This window comes from Bubalus kerabau, chromosome 1 (genome assembly GCF_029407905.1).
Source record: "Bubalus kerabau isolate K-KA32 ecotype Philippines breed swamp buffalo chromosome 1, PCC_UOA_SB_1v2, whole genome shotgun sequence".
NCBI lineage: Eukaryota > Metazoa > Chordata > Mammalia > Artiodactyla > Bovidae > Bubalus > Bubalus kerabau.
Genome location: NC_073624.1, coordinates 93,235,211 through 93,259,981, shown reverse-complemented (window position 1 = coordinate 93,259,981; position 24,771 = coordinate 93,235,211). Strand labels below are relative to the sequence as shown.

The 24,771-nt window shown below is 38.8% G+C and overlaps 1 protein-coding gene across 4 annotated transcripts in view; it reads right to left on the bottom strand.

Moving 5' to 3' along the window:
• Positions 1–24,771, bottom strand: part of DIP2B (disco interacting protein 2 homolog B) — a 232,581-nt gene that overhangs the window by 36,854 nt on the left and 170,956 nt on the right. For 3 of the 4 annotated variants that reach the window (XM_055583293.1, XM_055583274.1, XM_055583282.1), the window contains 14 exons: positions 23,874–24,071; positions 22,384–22,475; positions 20,300–20,410; positions 18,615–18,738; positions 17,895–18,004; positions 14,273–14,375; positions 13,035–13,099; positions 10,378–10,471; positions 9,785–9,904; positions 8,223–8,337; positions 7,377–7,516; positions 6,636–6,772; positions 2,819–2,899; positions 621–748 (listed from right to left, as the gene is read on the bottom strand). In XM_055583293.1, the coding sequence (XP_055439268.1) occupies positions 621–748; positions 2,819–2,899; positions 6,636–6,772; positions 7,377–7,516; positions 8,223–8,337; positions 9,785–9,904; positions 10,378–10,471; positions 13,035–13,099; positions 14,273–14,375; positions 17,895–18,004; positions 18,615–18,738; positions 20,300–20,410; positions 22,384–22,475; positions 23,874–24,071 (1,618 nt within the window). The remainder of the gene's footprint in view (positions 1–620; positions 749–2,818; positions 2,900–6,635; positions 6,773–7,376; positions 7,517–8,222; positions 8,338–9,784; positions 9,905–10,377; positions 10,472–13,034; positions 13,100–14,272; positions 14,376–17,894; positions 18,005–18,614; positions 18,739–20,299; positions 20,411–22,383; positions 22,476–23,873; positions 24,072–24,771) is intronic. The other variant, XM_055583288.1, reaches the window with a different exon arrangement.

Here is a 24,771-nt window from a genome sequence, read left to right as displayed (position 1 = left end):
TTTCTTACTCTTTCAAAACCTAAGGGACATCAAGACTGCTTTAGACATATATCCATGACTGAAAACTACTGCATAGGATATCAATTACTCAAATAACTTTTCTTGTGTTATTATATAATCAAAGAAAAAAGGCTATTAGATAGCCTTCATATCTACAGCTATTAGATTGACTTCATCCATGGAATTTGAAACTAGCACTTATGTACTATGTAAATCTCTGCATTAAAATGGTGTAAGAATTTGGAGTCAAGTAAGAGAATAAACTCTTAGATGTAAAACTCCTACAGAGTAGCACCTATCTCAATTAGACTGAATGGGGTGACTTTTGTATTGAAGGAATGTAGGAAGTTCAGTGTTTCAGAATTCTCCTCTGTCCTCCTGACTCAACAAACAGTAATAATCAAATACTGAAATCAAAATAAAAAACTAGAATATGGTTATCTTATTCCTCTCAATTACAGCCAAAGAACCAGACATTCTAAGATAAATAATGAAAGCCTGGTTTCTATTACACTTAATAAAAAACAATCTAATCTAGAGGATTTACAGAATATAACTCACACTATAGAGATTTTTAGATTTCACCGGAAGTGCTAGCATCTGAACCTTGTACTACTCACCTTCCTCTGTAAACAGTCTTTATTGACTCAACAGCCAGTCCAGTAGCAACAATGTCATCAGCATTATGTCTTCGACCACTAACCATCAGTAACCCGTCCATTTTCCCAACCACAAACACCAAGCTGCCCTGAAAGGTAACAGAGATTTATAAAATTTAAATACTAAAACAGACATTTTACTCCCTGCCTTGAAATAAATCTTGAAATAAAATACCATATTTTATAGATTCTAAGAAAGTGTTTGTCATCTCAGAATCAGTGGCATCTTTTAATTAATGGGGTCTTAACAGTACATAAGATAACAATCCATTCAAATTCTTTCTTAGGGAGGATTTTTACTTTACTTTTGGCCACACAGAGCAGCATGTGGAATCTTAGTTCCTTGACCAAGGATCAAACCCATGCCCCTTGCAGTGGACGTGCAGAGCCTTAACCACTAGACTGCTAGGAATTCTAAAAGACAGAAACTAGGATGCCAAATGAGCACAGTTCATTTCTCCAGTCAGGGATTATGTTATTAGTTCATCATCTTGCACTTATTCATGGAATCAATGCAGAGGAGAAAACTGTTAAGCCATTTAACACTGGAATTAGGAAGAGAGTAAAACAGTTCTAATGTCAGAATGAATGTCTCCATTTATAAGGGTAAAGTTTCCATCTGGTAAGATTAGAAATAAGTTAATAAAGAAAGGTCTAAGGAATTATAACAGCCTCTCCTTTCCAATAAAATAACTGAGCTGCAGGAAGTCTGCTGTCAATGTCCTAAAAGCATCATTTGTATAAATAATTCTATTATTTATTATTTCATATAATTTTTATCAATAATTTTCCCAGACACGTTTGCAATAAACTAACTTTTCTCATTCATTACAGAATTCCTAAATTTCTGGACCATTTACATATACTGAATTATCTAGTAATCATCTCCACTTGAATGTCACTCATTGATTCACTAAGTACAATGTAGCACCACACACTGATGAGGCTATGTAAGGAATAATCTCTAGTCTCAAGAAGCTACTGGTCCATCCTTCTGTCATCCCAAAAGACAAAAGAGAATCAGCCATTGCCAGCACAATCTGAAAGTGGACGTAAATAAAGAGAGTAAGACAGTCACTGCTAGTCCCCCAACATCCGTTTCTCCATTTCTTTCATAGCAATAGGATTTCTAACTGGGCGTGGCTGACCTAAATAAAGACTGCGTTTCAGCCTCCTTTGCAGCTAGGTTTGGCCAGGTGACTAGTTCAGAACAATGAGATATAAGGAGAAGTGTTGCTCAGCAGCTTCAGGGAATCTCTCTTAAGAGACAGTAGGACCGTCCTGTCTTATGGAATGCAGATGCAATGGCTGGAGCTCCATCTTAGACCTCAGCAGTGGAATAGAAGCTAAAAGGAGCTTGGTTTTTGAGAATTTCTTGGTGCTAAGTGAATAAGTCAAGATAGTAGGTGTAGATGTCTCTTTCTGGGAGAATGATTCTCTTAGAGATAGGCCCTCACCCCCACCATCCGCCTATTAATGATGGGGAGGAAATAAAATAAAATTAGATCTTTTCTTATACAACTTGACCTGTTAAAATGAGAAAAAGAGCATACGAAGGTAATCAAGAGATGGGAGGAAATATGTTGACTCAGAATAAAATCCAAACTTTCCATTATTTTATATAACGCCCTCCATGCTCTGGCTTCTGCCTTTCTCACCAGCTCATGAAGCTACAGTGAGCTCTTTGAGAATAGGTTTTGTATCCTAATTGTCTCTGTAAACCTAGGACCTATAAATTCTATTTGCTGAAAAACAAATTATTTTCTTTCAAAGAATTTTCTGTTACACCTGAGGCAGTACTGATAATCTATATGAAAATGATTTGTACACTATTATGGTTTCCATTTGCTGTTGAAGGGAACTTTTTCAGCACTCTTCTAACTTTCTTAAATATATTAATCAAATCAAAGCAATGTAGCAAGAATAAAGTGAAAAGAGTTTTGAAAGTAAAAAATAATGTCTTGGTTTGAAGGCATAAAATGAATTTGGGTAATGGAAGCAATAAACATTACTCACTTTATGACACTTTTACAGAAACTGCTCTAAATATAAGTTAAGCGACCCTGGAATACTTTTGGACTAATTAGAATTTGTTCTGTGAACTAAAGTACAAATATTTGAATCAGGTACACCAAAACAAACATGAAAACATCACTTACTGGCCCCACAAACCCCAACAATCCCGACCGGATGAACGGTACATCTCCAACAGGAGAGCCGGCAGAATTCACTGGAATCACCTAAAAGGCAAAAGAAAGTGAAAACGTTAGCTTAAAAAAAAAAAGAAGCATTTAATTTTTTAAATGTCTTTTAAAAACTTTTAAAGAGTAATACATGCTTGTTGAAAACTAAAATTATATACATAGTGAACCCAGGAATCCCACCCCCTTAAGAGATAACAAACATTTATAATTTGTTGTTTATCTCTCTAGACTTTTTAAGATTCATAGATCAATATATTGAGATTTTTTTTAAGGGATCATAATACACACTGTTTTGTAACTTGCTTTTTTCACGTATTATATGTGTTTCACATAGTGTATGTATTTTGGATCCCTTTTCAAGTTGGTAATAGTCAATCTATCTCCCTTTGTACAAGAATTCTATAATATACCACACAGTGGTGATGGCATAACATAGTGTGTGGAGTCAGATAAAAATTCAATGTCTGGCTTTGCCATTTACTAGTCATGTGGGTCTTGAGGAGGTGCCTACATTTCTCTAAATCTCAGTTTCTTGGGCTATAACATGGAACTCCCAATGCCTCTCACAGGCTTAGGGTAAAGATCAAGGGAATGTAAACAGATTTGCAGACATCAGCACAGTGCCTGGCCCAGAGTCTGTACTCAAGAAACCATCAGACTTAGGACTATTAGAATGTAACCAGTCTTTCTGGCTAGGTAGGTCACTCTAATTTTTCACTATTACTAACTGTGCTTTATTGAATACTGCTGTACCTATTTCTGTGCATTTGTGCAAAAGGCATCAGTCTTTTCAATTTTAACAGGCTGTCCTACAAAACTATCATAGCAATTTACACTCTACCAATATCATATTAGAATGCTTTCCCTATACTTTGGCTAATATATGTTAACAATTTTCCCAAACTTTGCCAATCTGGTAGGAAAAAAAAAGAAATCCCACTGTTACTTTAACTGCATTTCTTTATTACTAACACAGATGAGTTTCTTTTCCTTTGCTTATCAGCCATTTGTATTTCTTTAGTGAATAGCCTAGTCAGGTCTCCTGTCTATTTTTTCTATTTGACTGGATATTTCCCTTTAATTTTTAAGATTTCTTTCTTTTATATAGGGAATAACTATAACAAGACCTAACATTTATTAAAATGCCTATCATGTGCCAGGCACCGGTGTAAATACTTGAGAAATAATCAAGAAAACCCTGTGAGACAGAATATTTTCATTTTGCAGATGAGAAAGTGAGGCATGGAGAGTTTCATTTGCCTCATATCAATAGTAAGTGACGACAATGGAAAATTAGTTATTTGTATTCATATGTGTTACAAAGTGTTTCTCACCAAAGCTTTTTTTCCTTGGCCACACCACGTAGCTTGCGAGATCTTAGTTCCCCAGCTAGGAGTTGAATCCAGCTCTCCACAGTGAAAGAGAGGTGTCCTAACCACTGGACCAGCAGGGAATTCCCTACCAGTAGTTTATTTTTAAAACTCACTTTTATCTTCTAACCAGCCATTTTTAGATCTTTTTCTAGTGAAGTATTAACCACACTGGAAAATTCTCATAGGGTTTAAATGTAAAAATCCAGTAAGAAAAATATTAGAAAAATTTTAATCTGCAAAATCAATGCAATAGTTTTCTTCTTTTTTGGTTAGGATTTTTATTCCACTTCACTGTCATTAAATTCCTACTGCAGATTTCAAAATGTCTTCATCACTATGGACCTAGAAGCTTAGTATTAAATCTGAGAATTTTGGCTAGGCACTTGCCCTCATAGGGGAATGTATTAAAATATTATTAGTAACTTCAAACACTGCTTGAGAATCTTATTTAGTGCAATGAAGAAAAACTCAGATGGAAACATATGTAGTCCAAGCACTTAAGAGAGAAATAAGGTGAGATTGGAATTAGTAAAATGTATATACCCTTAGCAAAGATAGTCGCCTGTGAAAATAAGCCAAGAGAATGGCAGTGAACATGTGCTTTAAGAGTTTATGAATTGGTCACAACTTGTTTTTTGCTTTGTTTTCTTTTGTTGTTGTTGTTGTGGTCACAAGTTTTGAAGGTAAGCCAAGAATGTAGTAGTGATGATGATGATGATGGTAATAAAAGATGGTATTAAATTTAATTTAGTAATAAATTACTTTAAACAATTTTTAAATATTTAATAATTTCTATCATATCATTTTAGGCTGTGTAAACATAGATGATGGAACCTTTTTCAGCCACCACACCACACATAAAGATAAGATTCTCCTCCCATTTACACCTATTATTACATAATTACACGTGCTGATTTTTACATGGGATGGCAGACAGATGTGCCATACCATACTGAGACTAAGAACCACTTGTCTGGATTAACAGAAAAGTGAAAGTGTTAGTCACTCAGCCGTGTCTGACTCTTTGCAACCCCATGGACAGTACCCTGTCAGGCTCCTCTGTCTATGGAATTCTCCAGGCAAGAATACTGGAGTGGGTTGCCATTCCCTTCTCCAGAGGATCTTCCTGACCCAGGGATCGAACCTGAGTCTCCTGAATTGCAGGCGGATTCTTTACCATCTGAGCCATCAAGGAAGCCTAAAGGGGAAGCTAAAAGAACTGAAACCGGCAGTGGTCATATAAGCCCTGTTTAATGTGAAGGGAACATGGCCCACAAACTGGAGTTCTCTGTTCCCTAAAAGGGAGCCTGAGGCAGCTTAATCCCAGTTAGAAAATACAGACAATTAATCATGCCTGTTCTGATTTCCAGGCTCACCAGGCAGACTTTCATTACAATTTGGCTTCATATGCAGAACTGCCTACAGGAAAATGATGCGCTAGTTTCACTGAAAAATGAGCTATTTGAGGAGTTTTGGGTTTTTCCTGACGAACCACAAGCATGGAAAATAGTGCCAGACACGCAGAAGGCACTCAATAAATATTTCTCTCACTGAAAGACTGAATAACCAGAGCAATCTGCCCCTGTGACAGACCAGGTTTTCATTTTTCATTAGGAAGCTGGCATTCCAATTTACATCCATCTATTTTTTTGTAATTAATTTTTATTGGAGCACATTTGCCTTAATACATCAGTCTTTACAAGCTTGGCTAACCTGAGTCTACTCTTGAAAGATGAATCCATTCTCACTGCACTCTCAGAATTAAACCTTGGGGCTTACAGGACTTTCCTGGTAGTCCAGTGGTTAAGAATCCACCTGCCAATGAAGGGGACGTGAGTTTGATCCCTGGTTTGGGAAGATTCTACATGCCATTCTAAGCCCAGGAGTTGCAACTACTGAGTCCATGCACCCTAGAGCCCATGCTCTGCAACAAGGGAAGCCACGACTATGAAAAGCCCAAGCACTGCAAGCAGAGAAAGCCCATGTGCTGCAATGAAGACCCAGAGTAGCCAAAATTAATTAATTAATTTATAAAGCTCAAACCATGGGACACTGACCAGGGTGTTTCCGTGAGGACTCTTACTTTTTAAGAGAGAAACAAGAACACTTTCTGCATGCCAGGTGCTGGTCTAAGCACTCTATAAACATTAACTCATTTGGTTCTCACAACAATCCTGGGGTAGATACTACGATTACTCAATTTTAAAGAGAAGGAAAGTGGGCAGAGAGGTTAAGCAGTTCACCCAGGGCCGTCTAGGCCGTAGCTCTCAGGGCTGGAGCCCGAGCACCCCGCCTCTGGAGCACATACTCCCAACTGCTGCACGGTCTATTTCCCATCAGCCAGCTCAGCTGCCATAGCTGACCCTACATTCTCCCCATGCAACGTGAATATCAAGTACCTCAAATGTGTTTTTGGTCACCCCAGCAAGCCCAAAGTACATCATGCCTCCTGTCCTGGAGCTGACACAGATTTCTCCAATTTCATCTGTTTTGCAGAGTTGAGGAGGTCCATCAGGTTTCACAATGCACATCATCCCTAGGGTACAGAAAACACAGTCAAGGAACAGCTTGGAAAACCTTCACAAAAACAGCCTCATCCTAAAGAACCCAGGAAAGTTTCCCATTTATTGAGCAGCATTAAATTAGAATACCAAACAGGAATGCTAAAAAGAGACCTGACACTGTATAGGTATATCTGAAATTTCCATCTTTTGGTCCTGAAGGTAATTTTTTAAATTCAGCAAACAAAACATACAATAGATGCAGACTGAAGCTTTTAAAGACTGACATTAAAAATGACTGCAAAGTCTGAAGAAACGGGTTAAATTAATTTACCCTTACACAGATCAAACTCAAACACACAGGAAGCAGAGTACTCTAACTTTCTGTCGGCCCAACATCTTGGTAACTATAGTGAAAACCAGACTACTTTAGTATCACTCTAGTGTTTAGCTACCCATGTGAACAACTGTAATTGAAACATTCACAATTAAATCACCCAATTCTGCTGGAAGGTAAGACTCTTACAAAGAGTCTAAATACTAAATTTTGGATTCCTGGTTTTGGATCGCATTTCATCAGCCTCCGCTATCTCTAAAGACACATCTTATGAAAAGCAAATGGCACTCCTGAGAACTCACCCCCAGGCATCACATGGCCCACATCCTGAACTGTCAGTGCTGAATTTTTATCTTCAGTGTTGACCCGTATTACCCCATAGCTCAATCCATTCATGGAGAGAATGGCTCTTCCTGGCAACGGGGCCCCTGGAACTCCAGGTCTGAAGACAAAATAAACTTATCAAATTTGTCAAATTAAAAGCTATTAAGAGAAAAGTATGAACATGGAAGAAAGAAAAATTTCCTTTGGCTACCACACAAACAAAAATCCTCATTTTTTCTACTAAAAATCTGCCAAATTAATCAAATTCACACTTGCAAAGCATGGGGGAAAAGTAAAATTTAATTGGTTGTTAAGAATATATTGGCTTGAGGACTTCCCTAGTGGTCCAGTGGTTAAGACTTCATGCTCCCAATGCAGGAGGCATAGGTTCAATCCTCAGTCAGGGAACTAGATTCCACTTGCCACAACTGAGACCTTCTGCTGCCAAATAATAAATAAATAAATAGTTTACTAAAAGAATATATTGGCCTGAGTGTACTACATGTACAGGTAGTATCCACATGTAAGCTATGATCAAGTATGTTTCTTGTCTAAGATACTAAGGATTCTGAAGAGAGAAAAAGAACTAAATTCACAAATAGAAGATGAGAACAGCTGAAATAAAATTTCAGTTTCCTAGTTACACTTAGGGCAATAGTAGGAATAATAAATGAGATGCTTCAAATTGCTTTACAAAGTCATCTTCATTTTCAGGCTTATGAAGCAGAAAATTAGACCTCACCCCTTTGTCAACACCCGGTCAATTCTGCACATTGGATCAGAGCTGTAACACCCATCAAGAGCACCAACATTCTGAAGGATACCTGCGGATTGCGACAGTCATGGCTTCGGCAGAAGTAGCACACGGACAGATGGCCTCAGGTTTCAGACCATGGCTTTGGAACAGACTCAGGAAGGCATCACAGGATGACACGGACCCTGAGGAGTTGAAACAGATCAACCTGAAAGCTTGAAAGTCTGATTTTCATTACTGCAGGAAACTGGTAAAGAACAGAAAGCTGACACATTTGTACATCATTTGTGTGACTGTATGCTCAGTCGTGCCCAACTCTTTGTGACCACATGGACTGTAGCCCACCAGGACCCTGTCCATGAGATTTTTTTCCAGGCAAGAAAACTGGAGTGCGTTGCCATTCACTTCTCCAGGGGATCTTCCTGACCCAGGGATTGAAACTGCATTTCCTGTGTCTTCTGCATTGGCAGGCGGATTCTTTACCATGGAGCCACCTGGCAAGCCATTAATTCTGTGCAAGTATTTTACTGCGTCTCTGAGGTGGTTGACAGGTTTCAAGGACAAACAAATGCTTGTCCAGCTCATGAAAGGTCACTGACACTATTTAAAAGTTACAGCATGGAATATGGCTGGTCCTACTGAACTGCCCAATCAACAGCAGAGGTGCGCTGCAGGCAATGGAAGCAAGCAACTCTTCCTGAAGCCACTGCTGCACTGTGGCCAGTGCATTACTAACATTCTGGCTCAGCGCCATCCTTTCCATGTACTCGATGGCTTGTTTCTTGTTAAGGTCAGTCCCAGGCTTGTGTTTTATACCAGGATGATCGCTGTGACTGCTGACAAAAGTTCACTGATGGCAAAGAACACAGTAGTGTCTGATGCTCTACCTGATTCTACCCTATGGAGGCTCAGGATGTTTGTGCTTGTTGGGAAAAGGAGGCAACACAGTAAGGTCTCTAAAAGCTTTTGTGAACTCTTCTGATTTACTGACAGGGAATTTACATAAAGTCCAGACACTTGGTTACAATAAGTTATTTCCTCATTGCTCTTTTTAGTTACATGACAGAGAAAGGATCTAAGTGAGTGAGAACAGAGTGCTTTTAAAAGCTTATAGATCCATCAAATGATGAATGACTACATGAAATGTAATATATCTATACAAAGGAATATTATACGGCAGTATAAAGGAATAAAGTCCAGACACAGGCTACAACATGGAGGGACCTTGAAAATATGCTAAGTGAAAGGAGTTGGTCAGAAAAAACCACATATAGCATGACTACATTTATGTGAAATGTCCAGAAGAGGTAAATATATAGAGACAAGGAGTAGATTAGCAGTTGCCCGGGGCTAAGGAACAGAGAATGGGAAATGGGAAATGACGCCTAATGGGTATGGGGTTTCTTTGGGGGATGATGATGTTCTAAATTCAGGTCAGTGGTGATAGTGTCATAACTCTATGAACATGCTAAAACCACTGAACTGTATTTTAAATGCGTGAGTTTTATGATATGTGAATTCTCTCTCAATACAGATGTTTAAAAACAAAAAAATTGCTTATGGAAAGGGGACGAAAACCTCAACCTACCAAAGGAAAGGCTATTCCCAGATTGACACTCCAGAAATACTCACAGGGATTAGCTCCATCCGTCACAATCAACATCCGGAGGGAACTCAAGCTCACATCTCTTTGGTCCCGATGAGCCATCATAGCCCAGTGCAAGTCTCGGCATTTCACTAGAGCCACCTTGGCTATAAATGCGAAAGCGGTAAAGTTCACACACACGTGCTCAATTTGGTAGCTATTAATATGCTACAGTAAAAACATTTTCATTTATTTTAGGAATCATGAATTGCACTTAAGAGAAAATAAGAAAGGTCTCAAAGAAATGGGGCCAGGCGCTCTGAGCGGCAGTGACGGACGGACACATGACTCTTGCTCACAGAGACCTACAGACAGGCCTCGTGTCCAAGCCAGGGAAGGATCAAGCACCAGAGCATCCAATAAATCTAATTCAGGCTCAGATTCACACACAGTCATCTCAGTTCTCCAGAAAGGCCACCAACTGAGATGAACTAGACAGCACATCTAATCTTATAGTAACCAAATTCTAAAATATGTTAAGGTTCCAAGGCAGAGAAGTATGTCTTTAGAAGACCAATTTGAAAAGCCCTGAAATCTCAAACAGTCACATAATTAAAGCTTAGAAGCTATGTGTAACTACCTTTGTGAGCATGTACTCTTTGGACCCAAGAGAGAGGGCAAGTCTTCATAACAGAGTAGGGTACACTAATTGTATGCATCTTATTCATTACATTCTGAAAAGCAAAGAAAGATAAAAGTAATCAATATCTAATAAACACTTAGCATTTTAAAACTGAATTGATACTCTATTAACAATTTTAACCATATAATACTCAAACACTAATGCTCTTTGAAAAAAATCTAAAATATTAACTATAAGGTTGAAGCCTCCTTTGCTACCTATTCTCAAACCTGATTCCCTCCTCTCCTCCTCAGAGATAATCACTGTTAAGAATCTGCCATGGATCCTTCCATTCATTTTTATAGGTATCTATATGTATATTCTTCCCCATAGAAATAGAAAAGTATTTTTAACATGAAAGGCAACATACTATATACATGTATCTGCCACTTGCCTTTTTTTTTTCACTTAAATTGTGTTAGAGCTAAATCTATGCATATTTGTGTAAGTTTTAGTCGCTCAGTCGTGTCTGACTCTGTGACCCCATGGACTGTAGCCTGCCAGGCTCCTCCGTCCATGGGATTCTCTAGGCAAGAATACTGGAGTGGGTTGTCATTTCCTTCTCCAGGGGGTCTTCCCAACCCAGGGATCAAATCTGCGTCTCCTGCATTGCAAGCAGATTCTTTACCGTCTGAGCCATGAGGGAAGCCCGAAACATCATGAAATCTATCTGTATCAGTGTAAGAGATCTATATATTTTTTAACCTACTGCATAGTATTTCATAGTATGACTATATCGAGTTTACTTAGGTATTTCCCTATTGTTGACAAACTTTTTGCAATCACAAACAACGTTTCAAGGAACATATTAATACTCATTTCCCTAGCACGTGCGCAAGTGTTTCTCTAGGGTAGGTACAGAAAAGTTGTACCACTGAGTCACAGGATGTGTGCTTTTTAAGCTGAACAGACAACTGCCAACTGCCCTCCAACCCTCTAAGTGCCTTCCTTCAACATGCTTATGCAAGCATAAGCACATACTACATACAACAAAGGGTTGGGTCTTCCAAAGCAGGAAAGCAAAGTTTACCTGTCACTTACAGGAGATCCTGCCTAGACCTGTTAGGTGTTTGGGTAGATAAAACTGAACAATCTGAGAGGGTCATGCAATTTGGTGTCTCTCCTGCAGAACATACCCAGGACTCCCGTCCCCAAAGAGATCCAGCCTTGGTACTTAGACTGGCCATTCTGTGCACCACCTAAGCAGTCCAAAGATACCAAAATACCACTGCAAACCTCTTTTTCCTCCCTCCCCCAAGTTTCCAGTTATGGTGACAAACTTGGATTTCAGGGGAAGAACGGTGTTTATAACTAATTCTTCACACATGTCCCTATCTTGCTCTGTGTATCACAGAGAGAAGATTCTCTCTAACTCCTCACAAGGGTTTCTTAATTTTGATTAAAAAAAAAAGGGGGTAGGGGAATGGGAAGGACTTCAGAGAAGAGCTAGAAAGCATGTATGGCTCAAGGAATAAGGCTTTTACTAATCTGAGGGATCCTGGGAGAAAAGGGAAACACTCTTCTTCCGTGGGCTTCATTTCCTACTCTTTCTTAGTCTCCTGCAATGTGTGAGGAAGTTGGACAAGATACTCTCAAAGGTCCCGAGGGTCCTGTATCTCTTCTCTCCTCCCTCCTAATCAAAATGCTCCATAAGAAACTTTTCCCACTTGAAATGCCTCCCTCCATTTTCACCCTCCCAAAAATCTCTATATGACTACGCTGCTGCTGCTAAGTCACTTCAGTCATGTCTGACTTGGTGTGACCCCAGAGACGGCAGCCCACCAGGCTCCCCTGTCCCTGGGATTCTCCAGGCAAGAACACTGGAGTGGGTTGCCATTTCCTTCTCCAATGCATGAAAGTGAGAAGTGAAAGTGAAGTTGCTCAGCCGTGTCCAACTCTTAGCGACCCCATGGACTGCAGCCTACCAGGCTCCTCCATCCATGGGATTTTCCAGGCAAGAGTACTGGAGTGGGGTGCCATTGCCTTCTCCGCTATATCACTATATCTTACTCATTTCTCAGTCCAATTCAACTGTTACCTCTTTCATAAAAATTGAGGCCATAGCTGGGAGAAGTCACCTTTTTCTAACTCCCTTAGCATGGTACCTGTTCCTCTAGTGTGGAAAGGAGCCTGATCTACCTTGTTTACAATATTCTTTCATTGCAACATGGACTCATTCAAGCATTCTGTCCAACAGAAAGTTAGATATTATTAACCACAGCTTCAAAGTCCTAGATATACTTAGGTAATCTGTTCTTCAGAAAAGAGAAGAGGTAACTCAAACAGAGTTCTTTGAAAAACATATAGTCACAGATAGAGTATTTTAAGCTTTGAGCTATCATAGTAGATATTTAAAAAATTCTGGATCCTAAGTTCCTCTACATACTATTACATGAAGGGTATGACCAACCACACAATGAAGAAAAAACAGAATTACATTCTCCTTTAAAAAAAAAATTACCATTAGTATCACAAAATTAAATTCCCCTGGAAAATACTACTGATCTTTCGGCAGCTTAAATTTCATATAAACACCGCAAGATGCTGTGGTTACACAGTACACACAATGATCTGAATCATAAGTACAATAAAGCTCTTGATTCTGTGTAGCTTACCGCAAACATGCCATGCCACAGCCCAGCATCCTTCTTAAAGTCTAGAACATTTACCACTGTTTCTCCTGTAACAGAAAAAAGAAAAAACAAACAGGAAAAAAACATAAGGAAATTATCTTTAGTTTAAGTAGCAAAATTCTGTCACTTGCCTCCATTAAACAACCGACTTGGTACTTTTAAAAAGCCACTAAAAGCTCTAAGGGTCTTCTGATCACATGAGGGTCCCCTCACACTGGCTGGGGAAGTGATCATAGGGTGACGTGGTCACAGATGACACAATGAATTTGGAATTCCTTGACTTAGGCACTGTCTTTGAGATAATAATTTTTTCCAAATTATATAAGGATCACATGTTTGTTTCAGAAGTTTCACAAGCATATGTAGAAAATTATACTTCCTAAAGAAAATAAAAAATGGTGGTATATGTATAAATCTATATATCATATCTATATACATGCACATACACTTCTAAGCTTATATACTTGTATAGAAATAGATATCTGACAAACAAAATTGGCATAAACTGCTCTGTATCTGATTTGTTTCCACTTAATGATATACTGAAACAATCTTTAAGAACCTGAATTTTGAAACCTCAGATTATAACCCAGTATATGACTATCTGATGATTCAATCAACTCCTTTTGATATTTTGATTGATTTTATTACATATATATACTTTTTAACCAAACAAGAATGTGGCTGTATAATGCTGCCATAAGGAGCATGTATTAACTTGTTTCATTCTATGAGAAATAAATAAAACACTAAAAGAATTAATATTGTGAAGAACATTCTAAGGGAAATCGTCATTATGCGATATCTATCAACACGTCTGAAGTCCAACAATCCAGAATACATTTTGTGTTTTAATCTGTGCTTTTTGGTAGCAGAATTTTTTTGATTCTAACTCCAAACTTACAGCTGGTGACAGCCCTATATGCATGGGGAGATGAAGGCACCTGACATTCCACAGCTAATAAACACATGGACTTAATTAGCTCTCTATTTCTGCACTCTAGAAATCATTCTTTACATATTTGGTTTGCCCAGAATTTTCGTTCCTTTAAATTACAGCATATTTGTGAAAAAGAAGAAAGCAAAAGCGAGCCAAGAATGTGTCTTAGAACATTTTCCTCTGAATGCGGTCATTAACTGGAGTCCAGTCACCGGGCAGAGGGCTCGCAGTCACAGAGATCTGAGCTCACAGTGCAGCCAGTCACGGGGTGAAGTCTGACCTTCAGAATAATTGCAGGCCTGGGACAGAGCTTGGCAGTGAGACAGCATTGCAAGGCGGGACACTGTAACTCCCATTACACTCCCTTCTTTGCTTGTTTTATACTAGGAGAAAAAAACCACAGAAAACAAAAACACAAGAAACAATAAAATGGGTTATTTCAAATGACAAAACTAGAATCCATAAATGAGACCTAGAAAAACCATGACAATGGGCTGAATTTAACACTTCATATAAATATCTGAGGCTAGGCGACTGGGCCCAAAACTTCAATCACACAAAGACAGGACTAGGGAATGACAAAGCTCAACAAAAGCAGGTGTGAAAAATTCTTCAAAGTTTAATTAGTTAATTAGTTAATCAGCGTGAAGTGGCTGCTAAAGAAGCTGAAACAAACAAGTGATTCAGGCTGCATTAACAGAAGCACAGCATCAAATACAAGGCAAGCAGAGCCAAAGGCGTGTTAGTCTATCAGTGGCTCCTGGCGGGGAGGGGAGCCTGGGAAACGGCCTATTCACGCCTCCAGACCAATCAGCTGTAATTTCGCTTTTACCTCGAAGCTGCTCGATCCTCCTCAAGTTGCTTTTTACCAAGATCAGTCACTTTTTATTTTATTGTTAAATCAAAAGCATATATTGCACACTTCACTGTATCAGACCTTTCTGTAATTTCTGACACCTTTCTTGACACTTTCTCCTTTCTTGGTTTTTGTGATACTCCTCTTTCCTGTTCAACATTCTCTCTCTCCCTTCCCTTCACTCTCTCTGCTGATCCTTTGAATGCTGGCATTCCCTGAAAGTCCTGTTCTTCCTCCTCTTTTTTCACTTAAAAATAAAAATTATTTATTTATTTTTGGTTGCACTGGGTCTTTGTTGCTGTGCACCGGCTGTCTCTAGTTACAGCAAGTGCGAGTTACTCTCTAGATGCAGTGTGGGCTTCTCTTGTTGCAGAGCACAGGCTCTAGGTGCACAGGCTTCAGTGGCGGCAGCACATAGGCTCAGCAGTTGTGGCACGTGGGCTCAGCAGCTGCAGCTTTGGGCTTTAGAGCACAGGCTCAGTAGTTGTGGCATATGGGTTTAGATGTTCAACAGCATGTGCAATCTTCCCAGACCAGGGATTGAACCCAGGTTCCCTGCACTGGCAAGCAGACTCTCATCCACTGTATCACCAGGGAAGCCTTCTTTTCACTTCTATCCATCAGGGTACCACACTCCTGATGACTCTCAATTCTCTATCTCCAGCTCAGACCTCTTTCCAGAGATTCAGACTTGGAGGGTCAACTCATCACCGTGACTGACCCACAGTCCCATGAAACCCAATGTAACCAATACCACCTCTCCACCCCTCACCCATGAAAACTTTTCTTGCCATCACTTTAAAAAAAAATTACTTTAATATATTTATTAGGCTGCACCAGTATTAGCTGCGGCACACGGGATCTTCGATCTTTGCTGTGACATGTGGAATCTCTAGTTGTGGCATGTAAACTCTTAGTTGCGGCACACACTGGGAGAGTGGAATCTTAGCCACCAGACCAGCAAGGAAGTCCCTCTTGCTGTATTTTCTATCTTAGTGAAGGATGCCATCATCTCTCCAGTTGCCCAAGTCAGAAACCTGCATGTCTTTCTTGCCTCCTCCCTCTCCAGAGTCAGTCACTAAGTCCTGCCTCTTCTATTTCCTTACTGCATCTCAGCTCCATCTATCTGCTTTTCTCCATCCCCATCTCCACGAACTTGGGTTCACCTGGATAACTGCCAAAGCTCCTCATTTCTTATCTACCCCACCAAATAGATACATCTTTTAACCACATATTTATTCTTAGCACTCTTCTGCTGACAACACTTTGATAGCTTCCTATTACCCACAGGACACTTGAAACCCACTAGCAATGTCCTACAGATAATAAGAGGATTCCAATGAAAACTGCAAGTTCATTCAGAACAGCAGAAGCTTGGAAATGTTTAGGACAGTAGTTCTACAAGCTCAGAGAGCTAAGCAGCAACCACATAACAAAGGACCCTTCACCTTTTAGAAGAACCAATAAAGAAGCCTGAAAAGGAGTGGTCAGTGAGTAGTCAGGGAAGCCACTGAACAGTTTTAAGGAGGATGAAGGGATGAACCATGTCATCACTGAGAGATGATATGGATTGAGAGCTGACTGCTAGATTTAGTATTTTAATTGCCTGTTTACTTGTCTGTCATTTAAACATACTCAAATCCCTTTCATCTCTAAAAGCAATCCTTCTTCCATCCAACATCAGCAGGTTACCTCTTAAAGTTACTGCCCACTCTCTTCCCTTTTCTTTTTTTAAATTTTCTTGGCCACACTGCATGGCATATGGGATCTTGGTGCCAACCAGGGATCAAACCTGTCCTTGCGTTGGAAACACAGAATCTTAACCACTGTACCATCAGGGAAGTCCCTCTCTTTCCTTTTATGCAAAAGTTGTTCATTTGTGTCTGACTCTTTGTGACCCCATGGACTATAGAGTCCATGGAATTCTCCAGGCCAGAATACTGGAGTTGGTAGCCTTTCCCTTTTCCAGGGGATCTTTCCAACCCAGGGATCGAACCCAGGTCTCCCACACTGCGGGCGGATTCTTTAACAGCTGAGCCACAAGGGAAACCCAAGAATACTGGAGTGGGTAGCCTATCCCTTCTCCAGCGGATCTTTCCAACCCAGGAATCAAACTGGGGTCTCCTACATTGCAGGTGGATTCTTTACCAACTGAGCTATCAAGGAAGCCAGGGCTCAGGGTTGGGGGGATTTTTTCCCAAAATCTCTCTTTTTTTTTAAAATAATTTATGGATGTTTATTCATTAATTTAGCAAACAGTTGTTGAACATTTACTAACATTGTCTCAAGCAAGATGCAGAGTACTTGAGGGCACAGCTTTTAGAGTGCAACAGATGGGAATCTGAGTTCCAGCTCTGTCATTTTTGAGTCAAAGTTTTTAGACAAACGTTTGGCTGGTGACTCAAGTTAGTTTAAGTCTTACTCTTCTTAGCTCTAAGCAGGTTTACTAACAGCCCCCTCACCCCACCACCTCACAGGGTACTTGTGAGGACTGACTGAGCTACTGCATTTAAAGCAGTTGGCCTGGTGCCTGGTATGCAGTAGGACTTAATCTCTCAACTGGATTATGTCATCAATCAATCACGCAACCACAATAACCTTCAATACCAAACACTCCAGCCATCTGTTTCTTCTTGCTCTTCATCTGTTAAATTTGTTCTTTTCAAGCACAGCTATTTTTCCTCCTCATTTCTTCAGTCTCTCACATCCTCCCTCACCCCTACCACTCACATCCCCAAAGCAGCAGAGAAATACCTCCACCAGTAAATCATTTCTTAAACCTCTGAACTTCTCAAAGTCTTCTGTAACCTTCTTACATGACAAGGGTCAATTTCTTTGTTGTCATTCTCATGAATAGGTAGTTATGCTCAAAATAATTGGGACAGAAGGGCCATTGGAAAGCATCTTATGGGGCAAAAGATGGCAATCTAACAAACCAAGGGGACCTGCTAACATTAAAACTGCAAAAAGTTAGTTTTAAATTTTATGGGACCTCAACCAAAGCCAAAGGAAAAGCCAGAATGTATGTCCCAGACTTGGAACTTACCTCAATGTATGCTGGCTCTGTGCTAGCAGGTGAGATGAGGGGCTGCCAGTCCTTAGGTGGCTTTGAAAGGTACTTGGAATCTGTTACAACCCATTTGAGCCGGGGCCAACCTAAACCAAACCCAAAATAAAAATTGAATAGCCTAAGCCATCAGAAAAGGAATTCACAATGAATTGGCCATTTTAAATATCAAGAGATCAAATCAAGATCATTTTATAACCAAGAAAATACCTCATTTAGTGTTTAGTGATAAATCATCAGACATTTATACCTTCTTTCAAAAGCACAACCGTTCCACATGCTAACACCAGGCCTTGACATTACCTCAACAACTGGGAGGTCCATTTGGCAGTGGAAGTCCACTGAGGTTAGTGGTCTATCCTCTGTCTCTACATGTAGCATTTAGTTTTAGTGAACAGAGTGGTAGCTTTTCCAACCATCAGCATAAAGGTTAAGAGTGTGGGCTGTGGAATCAGACAGATTTGGGTTCAAATCGCTGCTCTGCCATATATTAGCTGTGACTTTGGGCAAGTTACTTAACCTCTCTGTGTCTCAGTTTCCTCACCTGTAAAATGGGGATAATAATGGTACCTACTTCATAAGACTGTGAGAATTAAATAAGAAAATATGTTAAATACTTAGCTACTATTAAATTAAAACACTAATTAAAGCACTCAACATTAGTTTTTAACTGATAAATCAGGTGCAAATATTACCAACCTTTAAATTGTACGATTTCTCCATTCTGAGTTTTTGGCAATCCCTTTAGACAAACCTCACTGGTAAGAGCTAAGGCAATACCACAGCTTCCTAGCAAGAAGCCAATCTGCTGCCCCCCAGCATCCTGTGGAGAAAAGATAATGAACATGGTAGGGGAGCGAACATGAGCACACCCAAGCCCAAAATCTGACACTTAGTAATGCTCTGGCACTTGCGCAATACATTCATGAAATCCCCCTGATATCTGGCAACTGTCAAAATCCAGTGACAATATGTTCTTCCAAATAACTGCTACAGCACAATGATTTCCTGAGTGCAAACCATGTTTTATTAATCTGACGCTGCTAATGATGAATTCCACCAGCCAAATGTGGCCATTTTACTCAAAGGTCAGCAATGCTCCTCTTCTAAATTAATCTCAGGAAATGAAATAAAAGTGAACATGGTTAAGTTGTCCTGACCTAGCCATAACCCCAAATCCAAAAGGAAAACAATTCAGGTCAGAACAAAATAAATAATGTAAATGGACACCAAATGTCCAAATTTACAATGAAAGTAAATGGACAATTATACCCAAGTTCATATACTTCTTCTTATTCTGTTTTGAAGGAGGTAGATTTAAGCCTTACAACAGCAGCAGAGAAATAAAACCAAAAGATACAGCCTAAAGCATTTCCATTAAAATGTCATCTTAAAAGTATCATTATGAAACCACATAAACACTGCCAACTTAATAATTTAAGAACAACCCTATGATTTCCTGACCAATCTAAAGATACTTCCTTCTATCAACCAGAGTTTCAGGGATGCTACTCATTTTATTTTTTATTCCTTTCAGAAAAAAAATTCTTTTCTTGTAAATCTACAGTTTCCACCATATTTGTCTTCACCATCAACTCTCAATAATAAACTGCATGAGAAAATTAAAGTCAAACAGCTCATGGAGAAATCACTTGGTAAAACTTTGACATTTGCTACATATGCTTCATTTTAGTAGGGCTGATGTGTTGCCAAAGTAAATTCTATATCCCAGAGTAGTAACACAACATCACTGCATCACACTTGGACTTAATAGAAATCTTAGATGTTAAGGAAAATGCTCGTATAGAAAGATTCCACCTACTATAAATGTGGATTACTTACAGTCTCTGAAGCAAGAGTGGGACTCTCTATAAAAGCTAATTGTTGAAAAGTCAAGTATGTTCCCATAATTTTTTAGTGGTATATATATATAATACTATAAAAATTCTATCTTAGTTGAAAACAGGTTATTTTCATGAAACTTGAAAATATTCATAAATAAATTTTCTACAACTTCCCTGTTTCTAGAAAGTGAAGTTAAGTACTTAGGAAAATGGTCAGACTGTTTTAAGTGTTCTGTGGTGTGTGCTTAGACACTCAGTCATGTCCGACTCTTTGGGAACCCATGGACTGTAGCCCGCCAGGCTCCTCTGTCCATGGGATTCTCCAGGCAAGAATACTGGGGTAGGTTGCCATGCCCTCCTCCACGGAATCTTCCCAACCCAGGGGCTGAACCCAGGTCTCCTGCATTGCAGGCAGACTCCTGACTGTTTGAGCAACCAGGGAATCCCCTTTAAGTGTTGTAACTGAGTCAACTGATCCAAGAACCTCGATGCCTGCCATGTTACATCAGGCTACATTCCTCTTAAATTAAGCAGCGTTACCTTTCTGGTAAGAGGTACCTCTATCGGCACTGGAATCACTTCTGCCAGGAGACAACCATAAAAGGCCACCATAAACATGACTGGATCATTGTTGGGGTAAACCAGGGCTACCTAAAAGGCATAATGACATTCAATAACAGAGGAATAAAAGCAGACCAATGCTTTCAATGTCTCTAAGTAGTACACTTATATATGGTATTTATCATGAAGACAATAAGTCAAACTATTTAATAGCCTAAAGAAAATTAAGTTATTGAGAAGGATGCACAAATCTAAAAGGATCTCTGACATTCCCACGATTATACAAGGCACAATTTAGAGACTATAATGTAATTTTATCATCATCACCATAAGAAATGTTTCACTTAATGCTATTGGTGATTTAGCAATAAACACCTTAAGTAGTAAGTTAATTACTTACAAAACCTAAGGTAATTTACTTTAGTGCAGGGATAAAGCAATAAAATAAATGTGATGAATCTCTCTAGAGAGATGAGCATATTAAAGAATAAGTCTTATTTCTCTCAGAGATGAACCTACAAGAATGAAAGAACTCAATTACAACCTTAAGCAAAACTACGGTTTCTTTTTTTTTTTGGTCACTCAGTCGTGTCTGACTCTTGGAGACCATATGGACTGCAGCCTGCCAGGCTCCTCTGTCCACGGAATCCTCCAGGCAATGATACTGGAGTGGGTAGCCATTCCCTTCTCCAGGAGATCTTCCCAACCCAGGAATCAAACCTGGGTCTCTCATATTGCAGGCAGATTCCTTACCATCTGAGCCACCAGGGAATTCCCAAATACTTTTTAACAAATTCACTGCATTAGATCCTTACTAATTTAATCACCAATCCAAGTGTTCTAGCAAGAAGGTATTTGGGAGTTTAAGCATCACTGGTAGAAACCTTTATGAATATAAAGTGAATTCACTTAAAAAAGGTAAACAGTGAAACCTCCATAATATGTTCAGACCTGTGATCTCACCTGTAATGCATCACAGGGACAATTGACTCTCCCTAGTTTCCTCAAGAGATGCAAAAAGACAGAAGTCATGATCATTGCGGAGCTTGTTACTTGGTTTGGATACTCACAGATTAACATCCGAAACTTAATTATAACACTGGACCCCTGTCTCCCCTTCTCTCACTTTCAAATTCTCTTAACTTACTCCCAAGATCAGTTTAATTGGGAACCTTCCAGAGTTCTAAAAAAATACTAACTCCAAAAGACATTTAAACAACCCATTTTCTTTCTGCACACAAGCGTCCATGTCATTAGGAAGACACAAAACTACCTTCTTAGGGTTCAGTGAAGATTATGAAATGCTCACATGTCACACTTATTAGTAAAAGTCTACTTTAGCTGCCCTTTGCCATGATGCAGAATTTTTAAAAGGCTAGTTTAGGAGATTCTGTAATCATGAGCCTACTAAGGATTCTGTTGTGTATGCATTGGGTGTTTTATTCTACAACTCCAAATGAAAAGTAATGCTTGATGACTGGAAATACTTCTATTTAGAAAGTGTAAAAAACCTCTAAATATTAAATAAAATTTAATGTCACCTTCATTAAAGAAAAAATAATGATGTAAATTTGCTCCTCCTTAGAAGTAACATAACTCTCATTCCCTGTCTACGTAAAACTCCAGAAAACTTGTTTTTAAAGTTTTATGGGGCATTTTTCAAAGAAAAATATCAAAGAATAATCTTGATTGCTACTGTTGTTGTCCAAATATTGAAATATTTATTTACAGAAAGATTTAGGTTTCTCTTTATTTTCACTAGTACCTTAAAACAGTATACTGATTAGGAGCTACAAAGAAAGAGACATGTGACTATTTTTCAAACTATAAATGCAAGAATTATAACCTGGGTTGGAACCAAATGATTTTCAATTTCTAAGAATAACAGGTACATAAATTGTGCTGTTGTACATTAAAACCCAAATGATTTTCAATTTCTAAGAATAACAGTTTTATAAATTGTGCTGTTGCACATCAAAAAAAGTCCAGAATGTGCATGCTAGAAAACAATAAAACATCACCTCCCTAAAAAACAAAAAAAAAAACAAAAAAAAAACAATTACCCTATCTCCAGGTTTTAATACAGGTTCATTTTTGGTCCCCAGTTTATTAAGCAGTGTATAGGCCAACTTTAAACTTCTGCTCCACAACTTTCCTGGAAAAAGAAAAGAAATAATCATGTAGAAAAACACAGGTCTGCTTTAATAAGAAGGCACTCAGTTCACCAGCACAATGAATAAGATATCCGTCACCGGCAAACGATACATTAGACAAGCATCACCCTCTACACACAGAGAGGCCTTCCCCACAAAAACTGCTTTATGTTCACTCTAATTTAGGAAAGCCAGTTTTGTCTGCAAGCAAAAAGGAAACCACCAAAAGCTCACGCTAGACAATATTTCATATTCTTCTCTGATGTAATCTATCTGTAGAATAATTTGATGCAAGCTGATCATACTTAAAAGAAAGGAAACAATTTTTTATCACAAGACTGAAAATCAGAAGACCACTTCTTTCTAAGCCTTTTCTGAAGAACCACTTACATATATGGTATTGAATACTTGAAGTAATTGCAAAGCAGAAGTATGACTCAAATGACTGAGTATTCCATACCACTATATTTCAGTGAAATGGAAATTATGTGAAACATGCGGATATATTCACAGATGTTAAATAAACATGTAAAAACCTCACTGCTTTCTTGAAGGGTATATGGATGAGATTAATGTACAGGTCCTGAGATGAATGCTAAAAACAATGTTAGGGAGGAAAGTCTATTCTTCCCCTTTTCTTGCTCCTTTTCCCAACCACCTTAGAAATTCTTACTTTAGATTATGAAGAAATTGAAAGAGAAATCATTTTACTTTGCACAGGTATGTTAGTTTTATACACAAATCATTCAGAGGGGCATCAAAGGGCAAAACTCATGTCAATCTGTACAATTCTTTAAATAAAACCATTTTTCTTCTCTAAAATAGTCTATATGGAGGTCTGTGGACAATGCACACCACTTTAGAAAGGAAAGAGGAATCTGTCTGAATAAACTAGAACAAAATTGCACAGCCCAGGTTGAATCCATTCTTCTTGTTACTTAAGAGAAAACGTAATAAAAATATTTTTAAAATCTATAAAACTAAATGGAAAAGTACTGACACTCTGATCATTATAGAAGCCTGTGCCTATTATGTGCAAGTGGCAGGATGAAGTAAATGACAAAGATGTGAAAAGTAATCAACTTCAATTTTTAGATAAAACTGATTTTTACCATACACCATTAATCCTGTCTTCCTAAAATCCTCTCCTGGTATTTAAACATCAGTGAATCTACAAAATCTCTCTCTTCTTTTAAGTAACAGCTGCTTACAATAGTCACTTTAGCAAAAGAAAATATTTGGCAATAGCTATACTTAGGAGCTTAGGATCCCACTGAAATAGTTTAAAAGATCTACTGAAATACAGTAACCACTAGATAGCAAGATAAAAAAAAAAAATTACCCATGATAATCTGAAGAGCTTATTAGGAGAAAAGGAAGCTGGACTCATGTAAACTCACCGTAAGTAAGAGTGTAAACTGGCTTCCCCGTTACATCCAGTGCGGTCAGACAGGGGCATTTTGCCTGAGTAGTGCCCCAGCGCTGCAGGGCAGACTCCAGAGCAGGGGGCCAGTTACAGATGACTCCTAGCGGTTCTCCCTTCACAGGGGTCATCTGCCGTCCCTCAGGCTTGGGTTGGTTAGGGTCTGGCTGAGGTACTGTACCAAAAAAACACCCCAACAGGTTATATGAACATAAGATCTGAAGTACAAATACCAGCTAACATAACTGAGGTCTCTAATCTTAAAATATTTCCCTTTCCCTTTTTCTGGCTTAAACTTACTGAGAAAAGAAAGGACGTTGTTAGAAACAGTAATCCACAAACTGGGCCTTAATTCATTTCCCCACATAACTGTAAAACCTTATTTAATACATTTTATGCAATAAATCCTGACCCTGACAAAGCAAATCCCCAAACAAACAAAGAAGCACAAAGCATAAATTTGCATTTAGTACTTTTACAATTTTTAGTAAATTTATTTATTTTTTGGTTGTTGTTTTATTTTTAGTAAACTTGTTTTAAAATCTTTAGTTTGTGTCTAATGTTAGAGAGCCAGGATCTACCTCACCAGGTTATGTTTAATGAAAAACCATGGAACTGTGAGTCAGGAAACCCAAGCTTATATTCACTTTTTACTAGTGTGACCCTGGGCAAAAGGAGTTACCTCAGTCTCCTTTTTCCTCATCTGTAAAATGCAAATATAGTAACAGGTATACAATAGTGACCTACTGGAATCAGGAAGACAAGGGGTGTGAATGACAATGTTTCTTCCATGTCTCCACCCCTCTGCGCACATCTCCTATGGCCAACCCCTTGCCTCTTGGTGAATGTGCACTCATCCTTCTTAGGATGTACCT